We start from the raw sequence: 23,037 nt of genomic DNA, 5'->3' as shown, positions 1-23,037 counted from the left end.
CCATCTCTTTCACAGGTAACCCTATAGCCCTCTTCTGGGGAGGTAGCCACTGCCCAATAGAGAGCTGGCTCACCCCAGGACCCCACAGAATAGATACTGTGTTAAAGAATGTTAAATTCTTAAAACCAGAAATAACCTGGGAGATTATTTAGTTTAAAACTCTATTTTATACATGAAAAGCCCAGAAGATGAAAGACTTTAAGTAACTGGATTAGGACCATATAGCTGAGTCCATGATCCGGTCAGTCATTCAAGGTCTCTGAATCCATCAGAGTTCTTTCCACGACACATTGCTCTTGTTATTAATGTCAGTTCTATTTTCCATCATAGTAGAAAAAAGAAGTAGCTGTTTTTGCCCTTTGAAGGCTAGAAACTTTAGGATATGAGATTAGGGATATTGTAGAAAACGTTTATGTGGATTTACATAAGGTATTTAAAAACCTCATCCCCATAAACAAAATGAAAACTTGTAGTCAGGGCGGGGGGAAACTCAAACTCAGTAGGTATCTGTCCATCCACCCATACCTCAGAGGTCTTGATTTATGGGTTAATTTCAGCTCTGAAGTAGTTTAGCTGTTCATTCAAGAAAGCTATCTTGTGCCAGGTACTGTGCTTCTGGGTGGGCATGTCATTTTTTTTTTAAGAGTGTGAGTTAACCACAACACAGTGGGGTAAATAAGATTATAGAGCCCGAGGTTGGGTGTCATGGGAATACCAAGATAAGTTGTTCATCCTTCCTCCTTGGAGAAGTGGTCATGGTTGAACTAAGTCCTTAAGGATGTGGTGAGTTTGCTAGACATGGAGAGGTGGCTGCTCCCGGTGACCTAGAAGGAAGGGTATGGGATAAGTTGAGATAGTCATGTGGGGACCACCCATGGGGCAACTTATGACGAGGAATTTGGCCTTCTCCTGGTGGACAGTACAATGGGAAATGCCCACAGGATTTGAAAGCAGGGATGCTTTAGAAATATGTACTTTAGAAAGAATACTCTGGAGGAGTGTGGGGAATTTGGCTGAAGGAGAATTGATTCCAGTCAGGGAGGCCACTAAAGAGGTGGATGCAGATACCTACACATGAGGTGATGAAGTCTCTGGTTCCACATTGGCATTGGTTCTTAACTTGGTCCTGTTTGGCATTTCATTAGGTGATCTGGGAGATACCAATTTCTGGAGGAGGGATTGTAAGTACATTTGATGATAGGGAAAAAAAGGGGGGGAGAGGGAAGAATTGAGAGGGAAGAGATTAGAGGGGATGGGGGAGAGAAAGAAGGAAGAGACTACAGGAGCATGGAGGCGAAAGAGCACCTGTACCTAGAATAATGGTAGGAAACTAACAAGATGAAATTTAAGAAAGTCCTGTATTTAGAAGGGGAAAAAAAAATCAGTGTATAAATTCAGGATTGGAGAAACTTGATTTACTAGCAGTTCATGTGAAGCAGACCTAGGAATTTTAGTTGACAGTAAGTTCTTTATGTGACTGCCAAGATGGCCAGTCCAATCTTGGAGGACATTAATGAATGTGAATTGTCAACAACACAGGTAGCACTAGTCCGCTTGTGTTTGCCAGTGGTCAGGTCACATCTGGGGGTCTCATTCTCACTGAGCTGTTGACCAACGAGAATACTTCCAGAGAGCCCACCTTCACCTGCCCTTTGTACAACGAAGTGTGTATAACCTTCTCCCTGTCTTAATAGAAACCAGAGTCATTTTTGGAGTCTCTTATACATTCTGTGCTGCTGGACTCCCAAAACCAGTCTGTTCTTCTCTTTATCAGATTGTCCTTTTCCCAAGGACAGTTGGTTATAAAGCTGAAACTTGACTTGCCACAGGGAGCCCTAAGTTTATCTGTTTGACTTCTAGTTGATGATGTTTCTGCCAAAAGGGGGAAAGGGAAGAAAGACCTCATGTACCAAATGAGGTGTCTCACAAATGCAGCTTCCCGTGTGCTTCATGTCTCAGGAAGAGGGACATCTAGATGCCCAGTATCCTACAACAAAGCTGACATACCCAGATAAGGATATTAGCAGTTTTGTCAGGATTTCCCCCAAATATGGCACGATGAATCTGATATTAAGCCAATCCATAAGATTGGTAAGAATGATCTCAGTGATAGCATTACTTTTGTAGAAGTCTTGCAGGAAGAATAGATACCACATCTCAGTCATTTTCCCAGCTCCTTCCCAGCATCTAACACATACCAAGGGGCTCCATCAGTTATTTCTGAGTGAATGTTCTGTTTTCCATGTCTTCATGAAGTGTCAAGAAACGATAGCAGTGCTGCTTGAAATAGCCACTCTGCAAACTCTGGATCAGCCCCCAACGTATAAGGGATTTGTAAGGAATGTAGGCCATGGGTCATTTCCTTCCTCAAGAAAGTTGTGATGGGAAGAAGGGATCACTGAACTACACAGCAGGCTCAGAGACCATCATTTACATTCTGGTCCAGGCCTTTTATCTCACTGTGGACCAGTGACCCCAATCAGCAGAGTATGCTTGGAGCAGCCCTTGTTTATACTTCAGGGCTCTTTCCACTTTGTCTGGGCTTGGAATCCTACATGGTCTTGAGTCCATGTGCTTGTAAATACCATTCAGCTGTGAGTGGGGATTGTGAAACATGAACCAAAGAGTCACTGACTTCTCTGACGGTCTTGGAACTCAGTCTGAAGCCCCGAAAGGCTGATTCTAGGCTGGTCCCATAACCAAGGCAGTCGAGTTCCTACCTTACTTTGGTTACTTTTTTAGAAGTCAAGTAGGAGACATGGAAACCCATATCCGTCTGGAAAGGGGAAGCGTGATCCCCTTGGAAGATCCCGCCAGTCCCTTCCTCTGTCTCAGCCGCTCCCTCTGACCCTCCAGTCCATCTGCACATACCTTTCACTCTTTTTCAGCCAACCTTGCAGCATTTAGGCCTTCTGAGCTGAGATTAGCCCTGAGGGAAACTGGGAGAAAGTGGTTATCTCACATGTTTATCTTGCTCCTGACCCCAAAAGACTCTGTTTCTACCTTTTGATTACTCAGGAAGTCTTCACTCCATGATCCAACAGTGAGGCTTCTTAAAAAATTTTATTGAAGTAGAGTTGATTTATAATGTTGTGTTAATTTCTGCTGTATAACAGTGATTTAGTTATACACACACACATATATATATATACACATTCTTCTTCTTATTCTCTTTCATTATGGTTTATCTCAGGATATTGAATATAGTTCACTGTGCTGTATAGTAGGACCTTGTTGTTTATCCACTCTCTATATATAATAGTTTGCTTTTGCTGATGCCAAACTCCCAATCCCTCCCTCCCCCACGTCCCTGTTGGCAACCGCAAGTCTAGTCTCTGTCCCAGCAGTGATATATGTTTAAATTGAAATATAATTTACATCAAGATGCACATAGTATTTTAAGGACACAGGCCAGTGAGTTTGGGGAAATGTATAATCATTCCCCCTGTCAAGAGAGAAAAGGTTTCCATCACTGCTGTATCTCTGGCCACCAACGTTGATTCTTGACTTTGCAAGGGCCTCACTTAGCTCTCATAGGCTGGTAGTATCATCTATTGAACTCATTATGTTCATGTGAAACTAATCCTTCCCACTGTTAATTTTTTAACCAAGTCTTAATTATTAAAAATAGTTAAGCATAATGTTAAGGGACATAAAACAACATTATCCATGCAAGATTTAAAAAATACAAAAGAACCCAGGGTTTCGTTGCCACTATCCAGATGTGATCTCTTTATTTTTTTCATCTTTTAAAATGCTCACCTATTGTTACTACATCTTTAAAAAACAGTACCTGCTGGGCCCCGGAAATACATTTTGTACTTTCATGAAATGATGTATCTTTTCATCTGAGTCTGGGCCTCTCTTGGGCACCCTGCAGGGTTCCATGGTGGGAAGCTTGGTCCCTAACTTCCATTATGTTCCACACTTCTGGGTGCCCATGAATTTGCCAGATCAGTGCTGCACATTTTTTTTTTTTTGCGGTTGTGTCAGGTCTTAGTTGTGGCACTTGGTATCTTCATTGCCTCATTCAGAATCTTTCTTTTGCAGCACAGGGACTCTCTAGTTGTGTCATGAGGGCCCCAGAGCACACAGGCTCAGCAGTTAGGGCACATGGGTTTAGTTGCTCCATGACATATGGGATCTTAGTTCCTTGCATTGCAAGGCTGATTCTTCACCACTGGACCACCAGGGAAGTCCCAGTGCTGTCCTTCATCATTTTAGGACCCAAGGCATGCTTCTAATCAAACAGAAGAGATTGGCACAGACATGGAGAACAGACTTGTGGTTGCCAAGGGAGAGGAGGAAGGGAAGAGAAGAATCAGGAGCTTGGAGTTAACAGATACCAACTACCATATGTCGAGAATGAGCAAACAGCCAGGTCTTACTGGATAGCACAGGGAACTATATTCAATGTCCCATGATAAACTATAATGGAAAAGAGTATGAAAATACATGTGTGTATAACTGAGTCACTTTGCCGTAAGTGACTTCTGCTGTAAGCAGAAATTAATCCAACATGATAAGTCATCTATACTTCAAGAAAAAGAGAAAAAACTTAAGAGATTGAGGTTGCTATTTGATATGAAATGGTTAGGAAAGTGTCTCTAATAATAGTTGAACAGAGACTTATGTAATGAGAGGCAGCCAGCCATGCAGCTACAGGGGTGGACGGGTCCAGGGAGAAAGAGTTTAGTGAATAGCTATCATTTTGTATAGATACAAAATCAAAGATATAGAAAAAGATTTTTTTTGCTTGTGATGAGAACTCTTAGGATTTACTCTTTTAACAACTTTCATATATATCATGAGTGAGTGAAGTCGCTCAGTTGTGTCCGACTCTTTGCGACCCCATGGACTGTAGCCTACCAGGATCCTCAGTCCATGGGATTTTCCAGGCAAGAATACTGGAGTGGGTTGCTATTTCCTTCTCCAGGGGATCTTCCTGACCTGGGGATCGAACCCAGGTCTCCCGCATGGTAGGCAGACGCTTTACCGTCTGAGCTACCAGGGAAGCCCTCATATATATCATACAGCACTGTTAGTTGTATTTGCCATGTCATATGTTACATCCCTAGAACCTGTTTATCTTATAACTGGCCTTATAATTTTTTAGGGTACTATTAACCGAGTTTTATTCTGATTAATGAAGATTATATTCAGAAAGTTGTATGGCATATGTCACAGTTTGCAATACATTCTATTGTACAAAAAGCATCTGGGCCTTAAAATAACTGTGAGGTAGGCATATGAGTTATTAACTGATGATTTTCAAAAGCAAATATCCACTGTGCTCTCTCTATCCCAAGCTATATTGATTGCCTCCTTTTTAAACTTCAGACAATATGCAGAACTATTCCTATGTTTAAATAAATGCTGAGAAATTCGATTCTTTATCACTAGAAATAAAAATGTCTTTCCATAATCTGAGTTTTTTATTTACCATGGGCTCAATGGCTATAATACTAGAGACAGAAAGGTGGGGTCATACATTTGGGTATAGACAGACTGGAGAACAGAGATCCATGCCTAACTGTGACAGATTGCAGTGGTCACAACAAAATGCGCAGTAGTGATGATCAACAGGTTCTTGCCTGGGAGTTTGAAACAAAACCCAAATTAAAATGATTTTTAGAAACTAAGAGAATTTTGTTTTAATTATTATTCTGTTCTTTTGGAAATGTCTTTGATCTGTGTTTCTGGTCTGGTATTGAAGGACTCTTACAAGGTAGGCTGGTGAGATTTTGAGCTGATAAACATTTTAACTAGCATGTAGAGTTCCCATGCTTTTTTTCTGTTTTGTAAGAGCATGCAGGTCAATGATTTGGGTAGTCCTCCTTTGTCTTGCTTTACATAGTGATGGCAAGATTTTCCTTGCCACTGATTTTTTGGTAACATATCTTCAACTTGGCATTATGACTTTCTCATATTCAGCCTTGCATTATATGTGATTGCGTGTTGAAGAATGAATGTGTCAATCCTGTGTTATCTTGCCCAGCACAATGTTGGTTTTTTGATGGCTGGCGTGATGCCTGATTTTCCTTGGCTACTTCTCAGGCCCCAGCTCAGTGCTCTCTACATAGTCAGAACTCAATAAGCATTTATCAATGGACTTACATTAGTATTTGGTAACCGTCGGTTGCATTATTCAGTGATAAATATAAAAGAAAAATGTAGACTAGCAATTAAAGATATGGCCTTATGGAATTTCTTTTTATTCATTGCCCTTATTTCATATGTATTGTTTTACACGGACACTATTTTTACATTTGGCTATTTACCAGTGTACCTTTACAGAACTTACAGATGATAATTTATATTTTTAATTCAACCTCTTACAAGAGAATTGTCTGGCATTTATAGGCAGAATGTGACTGTAGCAGACTCCTGATATTTCCAAATGATCCCACAAAACACTTTATTTGGTGACTTCAGATATATTTGTTCTATCTTGATATCAGTAATAAACAAATGTCTTGGACATTCCATGCACCAAATAGAAACCCCATGGCAAAGCATGCTCAGACATTTTCAAAAGCCAGCATTATTCCTTATTTAAGAAAAGTCAGCCTTGAGGGTTTTAAATGGTGATAATGAAGTCTGTATATGTGTTGACGTTTTCATAGGCTTTACCTGAAGTTTTGTTTTTTTGTACAAAATAGTACCGGGAAACCCAAACATGAGTGGTTTCTCCAGAAAGATTCCGAAGGGGACACACCTTCACTTATCAACTGGCCATCCAGGTATCTCCCAAGCTGTCAGCTTGTGTTTAGTGAGTGTGTCCCTGTCCTGCACGTGACTAAAACTAACTTGCCTTTGCCCTCTTTTTGGTGGCAGGGCTTTTGAAAATAACATGTTCAAAAGGGGGCTGCTGGAAGTTGCTTTCTAATCATTCCTTTTGCCCCTTCTACTGCCCTAATGGCTGCTCATACTGTTCCCCTTTGCTTCTCTTTTGGAAAATCTTTTGACTCCACCTCTGGCTTTTGTCCTTTCTCACCATTCACATGCTGCCAGGAGGGAGCGGTAGTGAGCACATAACCAGCATCTCTCGACTGGTCCCTTGAGCCAGGCTAACCACCCAGGGTCCCATCTTATCATCAGCTCCCCTGTCCTGGCCTTCCAGCCTCCTCCTCTCCGTGTTGCCTGTCTCTCAACCAGTTGTCAACTTCCACAGCTACGTATAGGGCATCTGGATTTCAAAGCAGACAAACCCCGTCTCGTTTCATTTTTAAGGTTGGGGGCAGGGAGAGACGGAGTAAGAATGAGTAAGTCATTGGCAGGACAAAGCACCCATATATCGAGTTTCTAACAGTCACTTTGTTCTTGGCTGAGGACAACATTCAGATTGTCTCCGATGACAAGGACACATTCCACAGGAGAACTTGAACAAATTAACAAAGCTTATAAATATGAAAACCTCCAACAGTCGCTAGTCTCTGGGAAAAATAACAACTCAGAATGCTTTTCTCTTCCCCCTGAATGGTTCACAGTAACTGCCTTTTATGTGTGTCTTTGACTTTTCTTTAATGAAATACACATATCCTGCATCTTATGTTGAAAGACACGTAGGTGTTTATATCAAATTTAGCAGGATGCCTTTGTCATCTAAGGAAAAATTCCCTTCTAGAAAGTGAATATCACAAGCAATTATTTTTGCTGACTAATCTTAAGCAAATAAAGGTTTCCCATTCCCCAAGAAATCACTTCTCTCACTTCAAAAGCATCCTTTATTTTTAAAGATTATCCCCAGTCCACAGTCCATTCATAAGCAGTTTGAATAGTTTGTCCTTCCTCACTGTGTGGTATTAAAAAAAAAAAAAAAGTAAAAACAACTAGTTTGCACTATTGAATGTTTACCCTTTGCTAAGCGCTAAACTGCATACTTTGCAAGCATCACATTACATCTTGTTACTATTATTTCCATTTGAAAGATGCAGCAGCTGAGGCAGGTAGGTTATCTGAGACCACACAGCTCAAACTGGCTGACTGAAGCTTTGAAAAGAGGTCTTCTGGGCCCCTCAGTCAGAGGTCTTGGCTACTTTGCTTCCACAGTAATAAGGTTGGTAGCTTTTCCAGTGGATTTCAGTTTTGCTCTCAGCTATTTAAATAGCAGAGCCCTCCCTTTTTGGATTAGTTTTTAACTGAGGGCCTAATGACCATTCCAGTGGGAAGAACATGTTCAGTGCATTCTTTCAACAAAAATCTTTTTTTTTTTCCTGACATCTCTCTTAGCGCTGGAGTTGCTGGAAGTGATGATGTCTTAACTGGTCATGTGTTTTCTGAATGAATGAATGAATGAATGTTGTCTGCATGGCATGGAAAAATTTGTGACTCTTAAATGCTTGAAAAGGGGTAATCGTTTGCTGTATCTTGAGCTCAATAAAAAAATAACCGTCATCATGAATGCTATGACATTTATAGGAGACAATGCAATTACATTTGGTCTTTAGGCTTATATATGCCTGGAAACCACCTCCACCCCAGTCCACAGACTGGGCCTGTCCATGTGGAAAGCTTACCCACTCATAGCCCAGCCTCAGTGCACCCTGGTGCATACCAGCGGTGCATAGTAATGAATTTCCCTGGGCTTCTGAGTATTCGTTTAGTCGGAAGGCATCCATTCTCTCCCAGGATAGCATCTGGCCCCTCCTAGCTTTACAGAAAGTAGAACGAGTTTGTAAACTCAACACAAACTCCTTCCTCTGGCAAGGAGAGTGGGACCCCAAGATGCTTATCCAGTCTCCAGGCATCCCCGGTCTGCACACACATGCTCTCTTCCCCCAGAGCCCTTAAGGCACTTGGCAACTTAAATCCTTTTTCTTTCTTAAAGAGTTAAAGTTAGAGAAAAATTGGTGCGAGAGGAGAGCGCTCGCAGCAGTCCTGAACTTGCCTCCGAGTCCTTAACTCAGAGGAGACACCAGACGGCGCCAGGCCATTACCTGGCCTTTCAGTCAGAGAACTCGGCCTTCGATAGGGTCTCGGGCAAGGTGGCCAGCTCTGCAAGACAGCCCATCCGCGGCTATGTCCAGCCAGCAGAGCCCGTCCACACCATCACGCTGGTGACCTCAGACACCCCAGAAAGCGTCTCCGAGGGCAGCTGGGCGGGCCCAGCCCCCCAGACTGTCACAAAGCCTCCTCCATCAAAGGTTCTAGAAGGTGAAAGAAGAGACACCCCAGTTCTCCATATTTGCGAATCCAAAGCAGAAGATGTGCTCTTCTCTGATGCTCTGGAGAAAAGCAGGAAGACCCTTGCGGTTTTGGAGGATCCTGGGTCTGGGAGAAGCCAGGAAGCCCCCCCTGGAACCGGGGATTTGAGTCAGCCCGCTGTTGGCATAGTTACCGCGGAACCTCAGAAGGAATCAGAAAGCCTGGCCCGCCCACCTACGGCTCAGCGGCAGCCCACCGAGAGGATGGGCAGGAGCGAGATGGTCATGTACGTTCAGAGCGAGGCAGCGTCCCAAGGTCACAGGAAGGAGGCACCCACGCGGAAACACAGGGTCCTCACCCGCTCCCTGTCCGACTACACGGGCCCCCCGCAGCTCCAGGCTCTGAAGGCCAAGGCCCCGGCTCCCAAGCGAGATGCCGAGTCACAGACGTCCAAGGCCGAGTTGGAACTGGGCCTACTGGACACGAAGGTCTCAGTCGCCCAGCTCCGCAATGCGTTCCTGGAGTCAGCCAGGGCCAGCAGGAAACCTGAGCTGTAGGTGATGTCCACGTGTCCCCCCGATGTGTCACTTGCACGTCCTTGGCAGAGTTATTCACCTTCCGACTTGTGTGGCATCCTGCCTTGAGTCTTACCGGCTTAGCTCACCAGTGTGTATAGGGCAGACCATCCAGAACATGGCTCCACGACTACCATTCTGCTTGTGCCTACTAACGGGGCTGGGGTGGGGCGGTGGGAGGTGCCTCTAGAGTATCGGGTCTCTGGAATGTTCCTCCTCCCGACATGCATGGTAGAGGCATGTGGTGGGATTTGCACTGTCCGTGCCTTGACTCACCAGGGTACATAAACCTTTGCTTTCTTCCCTCTCTCTCTCTGTGTCCCTTCTGTGTCCCTTCTCCCCACCAACTCTAAAAGCCATTCTCGGGTTGAGGGGTCAAGCGAAGGCCCTGGTGTGGAACGGGAGAGAGGGTCCCGGAAACCGAGGCGCTATTTTTCTCCTGGTGAAAATAGAAAGACTTCCGAGAGATTTAGAACTCAACCCATAACCTCGGCAGAACGAAAGGAATCAGATAGGTAGGCATGTGTCTGTCAAGTTCCCTGGTCTAGGAACTTATAAGAAATCCTATGGAAATTTCTACCCCAAGGATGGTTCTGATGCTATTTCAATGGGATGTGATGACTCCATAATTCTTCCATCCAAGCTATAAGGGATGTTTGTTTGGCTGGTATAAATGTGTCTAAAGAATGTTGACCATGATGCCAATATCAGCATACAATTTTAAATTGCATTCAGATGGTAAGAAATGAGAAACATTAAACATTTAATGTTTTTAAATTTTTATGCCCTTAAGTTAGAATCCAGATTGTCCACTAGATTTTATGGTGACAATAACTAAGGGGGTTCCTATTCAGTTTATCAATGTCTATCTGCATGTTGTATGTGAGTGAGTTTTTATCATATGCTAACACAAAGGAAAGTGTTTGTCTAAAAGATGATTGTCAGTTGTGTTTAATAGGTCCTACTTGGCCTGGTTTGTCTCCACAAGGTGAAGCACCTGGCCGGGCTGTGTGCACACATACCCCACGGTGTCTGTAATAGTTGCCCATGCGTAGTCACAACTAGAGTTGCTACCAGGAGGATGTTCTTTAAGAGGCTTTAATTGAATTTTTATTTTCACTTTTAATGTGATCCTTGGATCTTCCACTCCAACCAGCTAATTGTTATTGTTTTTTCACTCGTGTCTTTCCTAGGTCAACTTCAAATTCAGAAATGCCAGCTGCCGAGGGCAAGTATCCTTTTTCTTCTTAATCATCTCATCCCAGATTAGATTTAGATAATAAGATTTTTGCTTTTGAAAAGAATGAGATTATGGAACGATTACTTTCTTTTCAGCAGGTTTTCCTCCTGTGAACATAATAAAACCTATTGAGGTTTTCACAAGAACTTTCCTTTGGTTTTGAGAGAGAGAGCCGTGATATTAACCATATTAAAACAATTGATTTGAATCAAAGAAGCAGGTTTTTCTTGTTACTTTCTTGTTACTATTTAATAATAAAGAAGAGGAATTTCTTCCTTAAAATCTCTTCTTAATTCCATAATATCTATTCTTAAGTCAAATATGATAGTAGAAAATTATTGCCTGGACAAGAATTTTGTTTGGTGAATTGCAATGGGAATTAGTACCTTTTCACTGAGCGGAAGAATAGCCTTCCTCACCCAGAGGAAGATATTGCCTCTAGTTATTTTTGGGCTTCCCTAGTGGCTTAGACCATAAAGAATCTGCCTGTAATGCAGGAGGCCTGGGTTCAATCCCTGGATTGGGACGATCCCCTTTAGCATATTGATTCTTTCATTCAGAAGATTTCCAAGTCCGCCTTGGAAAACTTTTCAGAGACTTTCCCTACATTTTCTAATGATGTTCAGTCTTTATTTGTGACTCTTCACAGATGAAGAAAAGGTCGATGAGCGAGCGAAGCTGAGTGTTGCTGCGAAGAGGCTGCTCTTCAGGGTAAGATGTGCTGAAGGGTCATCAGAGTAAGCCATCACCTCCTGCAGGCGGCCCCACGGCCACTCTGGCTCTGGGCTCCGGTGTGATCTCTTCTCCGATGTGGCTGGTGTACCTGCTGCTGATGACGGTGCTGCCTCCTGGGGGGCTGGGGGGCAGGGCGGGGGGCCTCCTTAGACCCTGGAGTGTCTGCAGAGTAGCCACATTCTGCCGCCCCAGCTCCCTTTCCTCCAGTTGTCCAGGCTTCCACACTGTTTCCCATCTTAGGAGATGGAGAAGTCGTTTGATGAGAAGAGCGTCCCGAAGCGCCGCTCCCGCAACGCGGCTGTGGAGCAGAGGCTGCGGCGCCTACAGGACCGGTCCCACACGCAGCCCGTCACCACCGAAGAGGTGGTCATTGCAGCCACGTAAGTCCCCCCGGGGCCTCTGGGCCTTGGCTGGAAGGCCTTCTTTGTAAAGAGAAATTTAAAGACTTTTAAAATGAGGTGATCAGAAGAGGGTTCAGTTAGAAGCCACCAAAAAGTAGGTGTTTGGGTGTCTGGTGTCCATGAACCTTGTAAAAGGGGTGTGTTACCTATTGTATGTCTCCTAGAAGAACATGAAGGGGAATTTTCTTTTTATTTTTTTGCCTGGTTTCTTTTTTAATCCCATTACGATGGAAAATTTAAAATACGAGAGTAGGTGGTTTAATGTCCTGAGCGCCCATGTCCTCACCACCCAATCCCAAGAGCCAAAAACCCCAAGCCCATCTCATCTCGCTCTACCTGTTTCCTGCTGTAGTATTTTCAAGCAAACCCCATATATCATTTTTTCCATAAATATTTTAGTCTATATCTCAAAACAGACTAAAGATACAGAAAGATTCTCTTGGTTTTTAAATTATCATGACTTCTCTTTTTTTTTTAATTCAGTGGAAGTCTCCAAACAGTGGGAAGTATGTTTTCAGCAGTGCGTTCCCAAAGTAAATTCATCCAGGGATCATTGCTCCCATTAAGTGAAAACTTTTATTAGTTTTTTTAAAAATAGTTTCTCCTGCTGGACACACACATGCACACACCCTTCCTGAAAAAAATGAAGTTCATATCATTTAGACCATCAACAGCCCACATGAGAAGCTGCTATTAACTCAGCCACCTGAACTTCCTGTTTGTGGATAAGTACATCTTATATTCACTGGGAACTCTTGGCAAATCAAAAAAAAATTAATATTTGGTTATTGTAAAATAAGAAACAACTAACCCTAGGAGCAAAACAGTAAATATAAGCAAAAATTATCCACTTGTCAGACTCCCTGAATGTACTTTGATGTGCTTATAGATGATATGAGGACCGTGATTTTTCTAAAAAAGAGCTTAGGACAACTTTGTAAAACAGAGACATAATCTACTGCTTTGCTGGTGGTTAATATTAGCTTCTTTTTAATTTTTTTTTTAAACTGGGGCATTTATTCTAAATATTCTAAATCCTTTCCAAGCTCGAAAAAACCTGTTCCTGTTCCACTGACTTTGGGTCGTCTCTGTCTCTTATTTCCTCAGTTTGTAATTGCTTTTCAAGTTCTTTTATGATTTTCCTAGAGAAACAAGCGAACGATTTTGTTCCAGTATGTTTTGACGTAATGTTTCTGAATTGAAAACTACACTCTCCTTAATGCTTCTTTTCTTCTCTCTCCTTATGAATGTTCCACCTTTGGCAATTGCTTTTAAAGTGAACCTACCCCCGCTTCGTGCTCAGTGGCCACCCACCCTGTAATGACAAGACATCCTAGCCCCACTGTAGCTAGGAGTCCCGTGCAGCCTGCCAGGTACTGGACAGAAGTTGCTGCATGTCGCACTGAGAGCAGAGGTGCATCTTCCCATCTTGAATGTCTGTCCTTTGTCTGACAAACGAGTCAGCGCAAGGAGTTGTCCCAGCGAAGCGTGTGGCATCTTGCCGTCTCACACCGGGGGACTTCACGTAGGCCTGCATATGCCAGCATTTCATCCACCTGCTTTCTCTCTTGTCCTGGAACTCAACCCCAACTAACCCACTCATCCATTTGTTTTGTTTCTGTTTTACATAACCCTGGTCATCCCTAAAAAATTTCGTTTTTCATCTGAAATACTAGCATTTAATAAAGATTAACAGAAAAATAGGACATTAACCTGAATGTTGAAAGTCTTAACATACTTAAACACTTCTAGACATGGATACATGCTTAAGAACAACCTTACCTGTTTTCTAATGGATAGATAATGCTGTTACATTTGAGGATCCAGACAATAACAATTTCTAGTGTCTGAACTTAGATGCTTTACCGTTATGTTTTAAGTTGTGGTGTTTTAAAGTGATGTCCTTAAGGCAGGTAAATATCCCCTCTATTTCACTGTTACAGGCCAAAATACAAAGGCTAAAGCAAGATTAAAGCAAGTAAGATGACAGTCCAGAAAGAAAGCTGGCGTTGTCCAGATGCGGGCTCTCTTTGGGGAAGCAGGTTTCTCGCACACCTAGTTCTTCCCTGTGTTCAGTCATGTCTGACTCTTTGTGACCCCATGGACTGTAGCCCACCAGGCTCCTCTCTCCATGGAATTTTCCAGGCAAGAATACTGGAGCGGGCTGCCATTTCCGTCTCCAGGGGATCTGCCCCACCCAGGGATTGGACCCACAGCTCTTGCGTCTCCTGAATTGGTGTCTTTAGAACCAGAGCTACCTGGGAAGCCCTGTTCTTCTCTGGACCTCAGAAAAGATGCCAAGACTCGGGTCCCCTTACTCCTACCTCACTGTGCCCTGGAAAGCTGACACCCCTCTCTTGTCTGGGACAGCTTGTAAAGCACTAGTTAATCAGAGTCAAGGCAGAATATATTCTTCTAGACTTGAGAATTGGATGTGCCTGTGGCAGAAGGGACATTGTCTTAGGCCTCCCAAGATTCACGTGACCGGGTAACTGGAAGCTTCTCCGCTTGGATTTATCAGCGCCAAAATATCCTTCACCTTTCAAGTTACCAGGAATTTCAGATTTTTAGTACCTTTTAGGAAACAGATGGAAACCTATGAGAGAAAATCCTAGGTTAAAAAGGGAGAATGATCTTTACAGTGAAACTATTTGTGTGTAGTAAGTGAACATCAGAACCCTGTGTTGTAGTTAATGCTTTTGATAAAATTACTGTATTATTTCCTAACTGTTTAAAATGTAGGGACTTCCCTGGCGGTCCAGTGATTAAGACTTTGCCTTCCAATGGAGAGGGTGCAGGTTCAATCCCTGGTGAGGGAGCTAAGATCCCAGAGAGATAAGAGATATGCCTTTCTGTCTGTCCCCACGAAAAAGAAAAATAAACAACAGAAGCAATATTGTAACAAATTTAATGAAGACTTTTAGAACGGTTCACATTAAAAAAAAAAAAAAAACTTTAAAAAAGAAAGAGAATTAAAAAAAATAAAATGTAAAGACCACCTTTTGAACCATTAGAATGGTCCACATTAAAAAAAAAAAAAAAAAAAAAACTTAAAGAAGAAAGAGAATTTTAAAAAAATGTAAAGACCACCTTCTGAACCACGCATTTAGATAATGTTTAAATAAGCTGCATGGAGAAGGAAATGGTAACCCACTCCAGTATTTTTGCCTGGAGAATCCCAGGGACAGAGGAGCCTGGTGGGCTGCCGTCTATGGGGTCGCACAGAGTTGGACACGACTGAAGTGACTTAGCAGCAGCAGCAAATAGGCCGCAAGCAAGGTCTGAGGACTCCTCCTAGCTGTATTTATTGTTGATACTAACAATACAGCTCCTCTCTCTAAGATAAGGTATACCTAAGCCTTAATTTATTTAATTCTGTAATTAGGAAACTCAATGTTTAGAAAAAATCCAGAGCTGAAAATCTGTGTGACATTGACCATGCAAGGGTCCTCAGCCTAGAGTGTTCCCTGTCTTATTAATAGCTGACCAACTGCCCATGCCTGTCTTGAATCTAGATGGGGGAAAATAAGCCCCTTTTCCAGTGACACTTTGAAGAAAGTTAACAGACAGACTTAGCGGTGGGCTTCTGTTTCTCTCCCTGTGTGGGGCTGACGTCTCCCCCGTTTCAGACTGCAGGCGTCCGCTCACCAAAAGGCACTAGCCAGAGACCAGACAAACGAGGGCAAAGATTCTGCTGAGCAGGGAGAACCCGACTCCTCCACTCTGAGCTTAGCGGAGAAGCTGGCCTTGTTTAACAAACTGTCCCAGCCGGTCTCAAAAGCCATTTCAACGCGGAACAGATTAGATGTGAGACAGAGGAGGATGAATGCTCGTTATCAAACCCAGCCGGTCACGCTTGGAGAGGTGGAACAGGTGGGTGCCCTGCGATCCGGCTCCAAGGTTGCACGTATGTCCTGAAAATATGGGAGCATGCTGTCCCACGGGGGTTAATGACACGGTTAAGGGGCTCTGCCTGTACTCTGTGTTACCTGTCGCTACTTGGTCATGACTTCATTCTTAAGGAGGATAACCGTGCCAAGGATGTTTCTCTTCTCTTGTTCACATCATGGCTGAAATCATCTGAAGTTGAGTCCATCGTGGGGAGAAAAACAGGATGCACGACCTGCCTTTCACCCAGATGATTGGATTAACGAGACCCATTTGTGCAACTACATCTAGGTTTGGTTTCTCACCAACAGAAGCAGGAAAACTGCCCCAAATGTAGTGTCTCCATCCATGTCAGTCCTTCCACGGGGATTTACCCAGGCGGTGTTTTTAAACCAGCTTTTATTTTTGAACTGTGTCCTCCCAGGTGCAGAGTGGCAAGCTCATGGCCTTCTCCCCCACCGTTAACACATCCGTGTCCACCGCGGCATCTACCGTCCCCCCCATGTACGCAGGGAATCTTCGGACAAAGCCAATTCCGGATGACAGCTTCGGTGCCACCGAGCAAAAGTTTGCTTCTTCACTAGAAAACTCCGACTCCCCAGTTAGAAGCATCCTGAAATCCCAAGGCTGGCAGCCCTCGGTCGAGGGTGCTGGGAGCAAAGCAATGTTGAGAGAATTTGAAGAGACAGAACGCAAGGGAGGCTTGACAGGTGTAGATGGCGGGGTTACAAAGTATGGGTCCTTTGAGGAAGCAGAGCTGTCCTACCCTGTCCTCAGCAGAGTCCGGGAGGGAGACAGCCATAAAGAACCCATCTATGCCCTTCCAAGGAAAGGAAGCCTGGAGCTTGCCCATCCTCCCATCGCCCAGCTTGGTGATGAGCTGAAGGAATTTTCCACCCCAAAGAGCACCATGCAGGTGAGCCCGGACTGGAAGGAGAGGCAGCTCTTTGAAGAGAAGGTGGACTTGGAGAATGTCACAAAGAGGAAGTTTTCGCTGAAAGGTAACACTACTGCTCTTTCTTTTCTGCTGGATGGGTCGCATGTGTTTGGGATTGTTTTTAACTGAATTGTGAAGGCAGTTGACAGCTGAGTGTTAAGCGTTGATTGAAAGTCTGGTGTGAATGGTACCCTTCCCAGACTTTTCTTCCTCTTGAACTTGATCTGTTCAGAGGACTCATTAATATATCTGCCATAAAAGTACCTGACGTGTTTTAATACATCTTCATAAGGGTTTTGGATGGCTTTGGTCATGTTAACTGAACTGCTCGCTCTTTTGGCTCTTTTTAGAAATTCATGACCTCACAAGACTTTTCTGGCAATCCAATGGTTAAGTCTCTGAGCTTCCAATGTAGGGGTCACAGGTTTGACCCCTGATTAAGGAACTAAGATCCCACGTGCCTTCCAGCATGACCAAAAAAATAAAAATAAATAAATTAAAAATATAAAAATAAGAAAAATTAAACTGATGACCTCAAAGGTCCCAGGCTGGGTGAGCAGAGCACAGGGGATAGGGCAGGAACCCAGTCTCTGGAGTTTCAGGTTCTCTTTCTAGATCCTTCTTGTGCAGACTAGCAAGCCATGCTGCACAGGACTGTAATTCTCTCTCTGCATTTCCATAAAATGACAGCATGTCAGTTGTAAGAGTGGCTTTGGTTGGGGAGTACTGTACATGTGAAATGTCAAAGTATTGTTTAGGAGGCGTAGAGACATTTCTGCAGTGTTGTCCAAACCAACTTCCTGTGTCTGGCACGTAGGAGACCGATTGTCACAGAACAAGTCGCTGGGTGGGGTCATCCGCTGAGAAGTTTGGTTTTCTCAGGGGTGGGAGCCGTGCCCCAGATTTGCATAAACCCCAGTGGATTGGGTAACCTGCCACGTGCCCACGGATTGAACTCTTAAGTGCTGGATCATCCGGGGGTGAAGGGCTTGAAGAATGTTTGCCCCGGGGGAGTAAGTGCTGACAGGGCTCCTTTCCTTCCCAGCGGCGGAGTTCGGGGAACCCACTTCTGAGCAGACCGGTGCGGCTGCTGGGAAACCGGCTGCTCCGACTACAACCCCCGTGTCCTGGAAGCCGCAGGATCCCTCCGAACAGCCTCAGGAGAAGCGGTATCAGAGCCCGTGTGCAATGTTTGCTGCTGGAGAGATCAAAGCCCCGGCCGTGGAGGGCAGCCTCGACTCCCCCAGCAAAACCATGTCCATTAAAGAAAGGTAACGAGATTTCATGACCGAGAAGGAATTCTGTTGGGGTGGGATGGGTAGTTTACAGCTTGCTTTTAGACAAAGATCCGAGGAACAGACAGTGGGAAAAATCATGAATCCAACTACACAAGGGAATGTGCTGTTCTTCGGGGAAGTTTGAAAGCTAACCACGTTCATCCTGGTGTCTGGACTGATAAAGCTGGGAGGTGCTGGTTCAAAACTCTATGAGGAAACAAACAGAGACTTTCGCCTGCTTCTTTGGTTGCTGCTTCTGTTTTCTTTTCTTTTTTTTTTTTTTTAATACTAAATTCTCTGACCAGCCAGGGATGGGAGCAGAGATGGTGGCTCTCTTCCTTTCAGGTTTGTGTGGCTTGAAATTGAATGTACCACCACTTGTGACTGTCTTATCAATGGAAAATATGTGTGGAGGGATTGGAGATAAATTCAGATTTAGGACACAAATCCTTGGGATTTGAATCAAACTTTTGTTTATGTTACAGAAAGTAAAATGGATGACCTCTGCAGTGCATTTAGACATTTCATATCAGGTAATAGCTGTGAAGACTGCATCTGAGGATTAAATATCACCAAAACCTCATTTCATTCAAAAGATTGATGGAGGGTTGAGAGGAGGTAAAGAGGGCAGATACAAAGAATCAGAGTTAAATATTTGGGGTTGTGTTTTCCTTGTTAAGCCTTTAGCAAAAGATGTAAGTGACCAGAGGACTAGGTAAAGAAACTTCTCTTCAATTTCCTAGTTTGATTGGCAGAAGTATGGCTCCACCCACTTGGATCCCCACCCCCCCTCCCTTAGCACCTCCACCTTTCAGGAGTTTTCTTCCTCTGAACTGCACTGGCAACTCTTGATTTCTCTAAGTACATTTCCAACTACTTAAGACAATGTAATAAACCACAGTGAAAACTCTTCATTTTTTTCAAGTCAAACCTTGGAATAATATTCACAAATGTTAGATAGATGGAGACTTTTTCAAACAACAAATTAACGAGAGTGCTAAAGCTTATTTTCTTTTGCCTTTGCTTATTTAAAATTCACAGTACAGAGTACCTAGAAGACTGAGGAGGCTTGGATGTTGGGGTGAGCTAACTAGAAGGTGTTTGGCCTATTCTGGCATGAAGTCCTCCTCCACGGAAACCCAGCTCACAGGGGACTTGATCCAGAGTCCTTACTATTCCTTTATTGAAGTATAGTTGATTTACAATGTTGTGAGTTACAGGTATACCACAGAGTGATTTGGTTTTATATATATATATATATAAGGTTCTTTTCCATTTTAGGTTATTATGGGATGTTGAATATAGTCCCCTGTGCTATATACATTATTTTTTAGCTTCTACATGTAAGGATATCATATAGTATTTGTCTTTTTCTGTCTGACTTACTTCACTTAGTATGATAATCTCTAGGTCCATCTGTGTTGCTGCAAATGCCAATATTTCATCCCATTTTATGGCTGAGTAGTATTCCATTGTATGTATTACCACATCTTCTTTATCCATCCCTCTGTTGATGGACTTTTAGGTCTTGGCTACTGTGAATAGTGCTGCTATGAATATTGGGGGGCATGGCTTTTGTAGGCTGAGTGTTTTCACCAGTTATATGCCCAGGAGTGGGACTGCTGGATCAGTTTTGTTTTGTTTTTTTTTTAATTTATGTCTTTATTGAATTTGTTACACTATTGCTTTTGTCATTTATGTCCTGGTTTCTTGGCCATGGGGCATATGGGATCTTTGCTCCCCGATCAGGGATTGAACCCGCACCCTCTGCATTGGAAGGCGAAGTGTTAACCACTGGACCAGCAGGGAAGTCCCTGGATCAGTTTTTTGAGGAACCTCCATACCGTTCTCCATAGTGGCTGCACCAGTTTACATTCCCATCAACAGTGTAGGAGGGTTCCCTTTTCTCTGCACCCTCCAAAGACCCAACTATTGATAACTGATTAGGTAAAAGGATGAAGTATCATTTAAGGAAATTAATGATAAATATCACTTATACACAAGTTCTGATCTTTTACACATCAGAAAACATTCTTGGGGTAAAATTCCAATAGAAAAGACTAATATACTCCCTTTTCTCAAAGGTTTTGAAAGAGATTTCCCATCTTGGGGTATATTCTGTCTGTTAGGATGTCTAATGAAGTTTTGTGTCCAACTGCTATGCAACCATTCTTGGCTCACTTGCCTGTGTTTAGCAAATTTAAGTTTCTTTCTTTCTGAAAGCAGTTTTAATTCTACTGTAAAGTTCTAATTAAAAAAAAAAAAAGTGAAATGCTGTAAAGGTGCAGCTTCCTAACCCAGGCTTTGTGGATGTCTGAGGAGTTGGAGGGTGGCTGTAAGGCTGCTGTGAGCTACCCGGAAGGGGGATGAAAACCAGCTGTGTACACATGGACATTCTGGCCGGCAGGAGACAGTCCTTCCCACAGACCCAAGGGGCTCCCGGCCACAGTCTGTCCAGAACCATGATCATGAGAAGGCTTTTTAAATATTCAGCTGTTCAGTTTACTTGACAAACTGTACATTTAAGAAGGAAAGAGGGACACTTGATTTAGCATCTACGTTGGTAATAGACTATGCCAAGATAAAAATACATGGCCAGAGATCTTTCCCCCTTACCTCAGTGGTACTTTTATTTACACTTTGCTGAAATAGCAGAGTGACATATTTCTTTACGATCCACACAGTAGCTTTTCCCCAAGAAGTGGGGGGACATTAATCCTTCTTCCTGTTATAAAATCATGAAGCTTGACCATTTAAGAATGCTCCTCATATCATATTTATTTGGGCTTTGCTTTTTTTTAAGGTGACATATAAAATAGACCTTTTAAACCTCATTCTAATTCCTCCGATCGCCTGCTTCACCATAGGAGAGGTTGAATTCCGGGGGCCCTGCCTGGGGCCACGTGGTGCATAGGGCCAACCCCCAGGGGCTGGTCTTAGTCTCTTTCCCTTTGTACTTGAGACAAGGCTGCCGTGTGTTCAGATAAATGTTTTAGCAGCAAATGTTGTCTCTGGAGGACAGAAATTCTAACTAGACAACAGTGCTAGGAAGAATCCATCCTCCTGTACTAATTTTCTCAGTTCATGTGTTCCTGGCGTCACTTGTTTCGGATTTCACTTTTGTGGTTCAGACTCTTGAGAAGTAGAGATCAGACTTTGGACTTTGCCAGTTTCCTTCATCATTTCTTCTAAACAACTACAGCCTGAGGATGTAGTTCAGTCTTCCTTGATCTTGTGGGTCTGTCTCTTTCCTGCTCAGGACTTGAGCATCATTTGTTTTTGTTTTTGCTTCTTTAAAGCTGGCAGTATGGACTGGCAAATTCTCTGGACTCAGAGATTTGCTTGGAATTGACTTTTTATTTTTTCTCTTAATAATTTTATTTATTTAGTTTTTACTATGCTGAGTCTTCTTTGCAGCATGGGCTTTTATCTAGTTGCAGTAAGCACGGACTGCTCTCTAGTTGGAGTGCACAGACTTCTCATTGTGATGGCTTCTCTTGTTGCAAAGCATGGGCTTTAGGGCGTGTGGGCCTCAGTAGTTGAGGCCCGTGGGCTCAGTAGCTGCAGCTCCTGGGCTCTAGAGCACAGGCTCGGTAGTCGTGGCACATGGGCTTAGTTGCCCTGTGGCACGTGGGATCTTTCTGGATCAGGGATCAAACCTGTGTCTCCTGCATTGGCAGGCAGATTCTTTACCACAGAGCACCCAGAGAAACCCAGGACTTGAGCATCTTAAGTCCTCTCTCCCAAGGACCACAGAGGTGCCTCTTGTGTTTCTCTTGTGTGACATCACAGAGTGCTGAAGATGGCCCTTCAAAGGAGCCAATATATCCCTGTTTCATAGATGTAAACTAAGACTTAGAAAAGCGTGGCAACTGAGAAATTAGAGGAAATCCTCCATACATTCCTCTTTTTTACAACATATGTATTGCTCAAGAAAACATATCTGTAAGTTCCTTTTCTTTCTTCATCTCTCTGACATGTAGAATGTCAGGTTTGGATCATAACTAGCCTAAAGTTGAGGATATATTTTGCTTTGCCCAACGAATTGATAAAGCATCACTGTTTCATAACAGCCTACATGGTTTGGGTTTCAGTTCAGTTCAGTCACTCAGTCGTGTCCAACTCTTTGCTACCCCGTGAACTGCAGCATGCCAGGCCTCCCTGTCCATCACCATCTCCCGGAGCCTACCCAAACCCATGCCATTGAGTCGGTGATGCCATTCAACCATCTCATCCTGTGTCATCCGCTTTTCCTCCTGCCCTCAATCTTTCCCAGCATCGGGGTCTTTTCAAATGAGTCAGCTCTTCGCATCAGGTGGAAAAAGTATTGGGTTTAAGTTGTCCCTAATAGGGGACTTCTTTGAAAACCATGGTAAATCAGATACATTTTGTGTTGCTTAAGGATAAAATCTTTGATACCTCTTTAAAAGTAGATTAGGCTTTTAGAAATCTTATTTCCACAATTACTGAAACAACTGCATCTGTGCTTTCACTTTGGGGTGGAGAAGATGACTAAAAAAGGCAAAAGACCCAACTTTCCACTGGGATGTTGATGGAGCGTAAGGATGTATTGAACTCCCAGGAATATTGAAGAGGCCGCCCGTGCCTCTGGTGAGCCTATGACTCCTGCCTTCTAAGGCCCTGGCGAGGGTCCCCTGTGTTCCCTGTGAGTCCCACCATCCACCCAGCCAGACTGGAGGTTCTTACTTTGCAGCCTCAGAGTTCAGCCACTAGAGGGCCCCAGGTTCATGTAAGAGCTTGGGGCAAGCATGCCTTTTTTCCTTTGCTGCCTCCTTTTCTGATCTTTGCTTTACCCTCATTTAGAAGACCTGTTAGT

The 23,037-nt window shown here is 43.5% G+C and overlaps 1 protein-coding gene and 1 non-coding gene across 13 annotated transcripts in view; one reads left to right on the top strand and one right to left on the bottom strand.

The window, feature by feature from the left end:
• SVIL (supervillin) overlaps window positions 1-23,037 on the top strand; it is a 254,119-nt gene that overhangs the window by 173,423 nt on the left and 57,659 nt on the right. For 9 of the 12 annotated variants that reach the window (XM_061126354.1, XM_061126353.1, XM_061126358.1 and 6 more), the window contains 9 exons: window positions 6,663-6,743; window positions 8,831-9,700; window positions 10,079-10,237; window positions 10,916-10,950; window positions 11,612-11,673; window positions 11,938-12,077; window positions 15,728-15,971; window positions 16,411-16,987; window positions 17,969-18,194. In XM_061126354.1, coding sequence (XP_060982337.1) covers window positions 6,663-6,743; window positions 8,831-9,700; window positions 10,079-10,237; window positions 10,916-10,950; window positions 11,612-11,673; window positions 11,938-12,077; window positions 15,728-15,971; window positions 16,411-16,987; window positions 17,969-18,194 — 2,394 coding nt within the window. The remainder of the gene's footprint in view (window positions 1-6,662; window positions 6,744-8,830; window positions 9,701-10,078; window positions 10,238-10,915; window positions 10,951-11,611; window positions 11,674-11,937; window positions 12,078-15,727; window positions 15,972-16,410; window positions 16,988-17,968; window positions 18,195-23,037) is intronic. The other 3 variants (XM_061126361.1, XM_061126360.1, XM_061126359.1) reach the window with 2 other exon arrangements.
• TRNAG-ACC (transfer RNA glycine (anticodon ACC)) lies at window positions 4,942-5,014 on the bottom strand. Its single transcript has one exon. It is a non-coding gene; the product is annotated as a tRNA-Gly (tRNA).

The sequence above is a fragment of the Dama dama genome, chromosome 23 (genome assembly GCF_033118175.1).
Source record: "Dama dama isolate Ldn47 chromosome 23, ASM3311817v1, whole genome shotgun sequence".
NCBI lineage: Eukaryota > Metazoa > Chordata > Mammalia > Artiodactyla > Cervidae > Dama > Dama dama.
The sequence above is the reverse complement of the archived record's forward strand: the minus strand, read 5'-3'. Positions and strand labels throughout refer to the sequence as shown.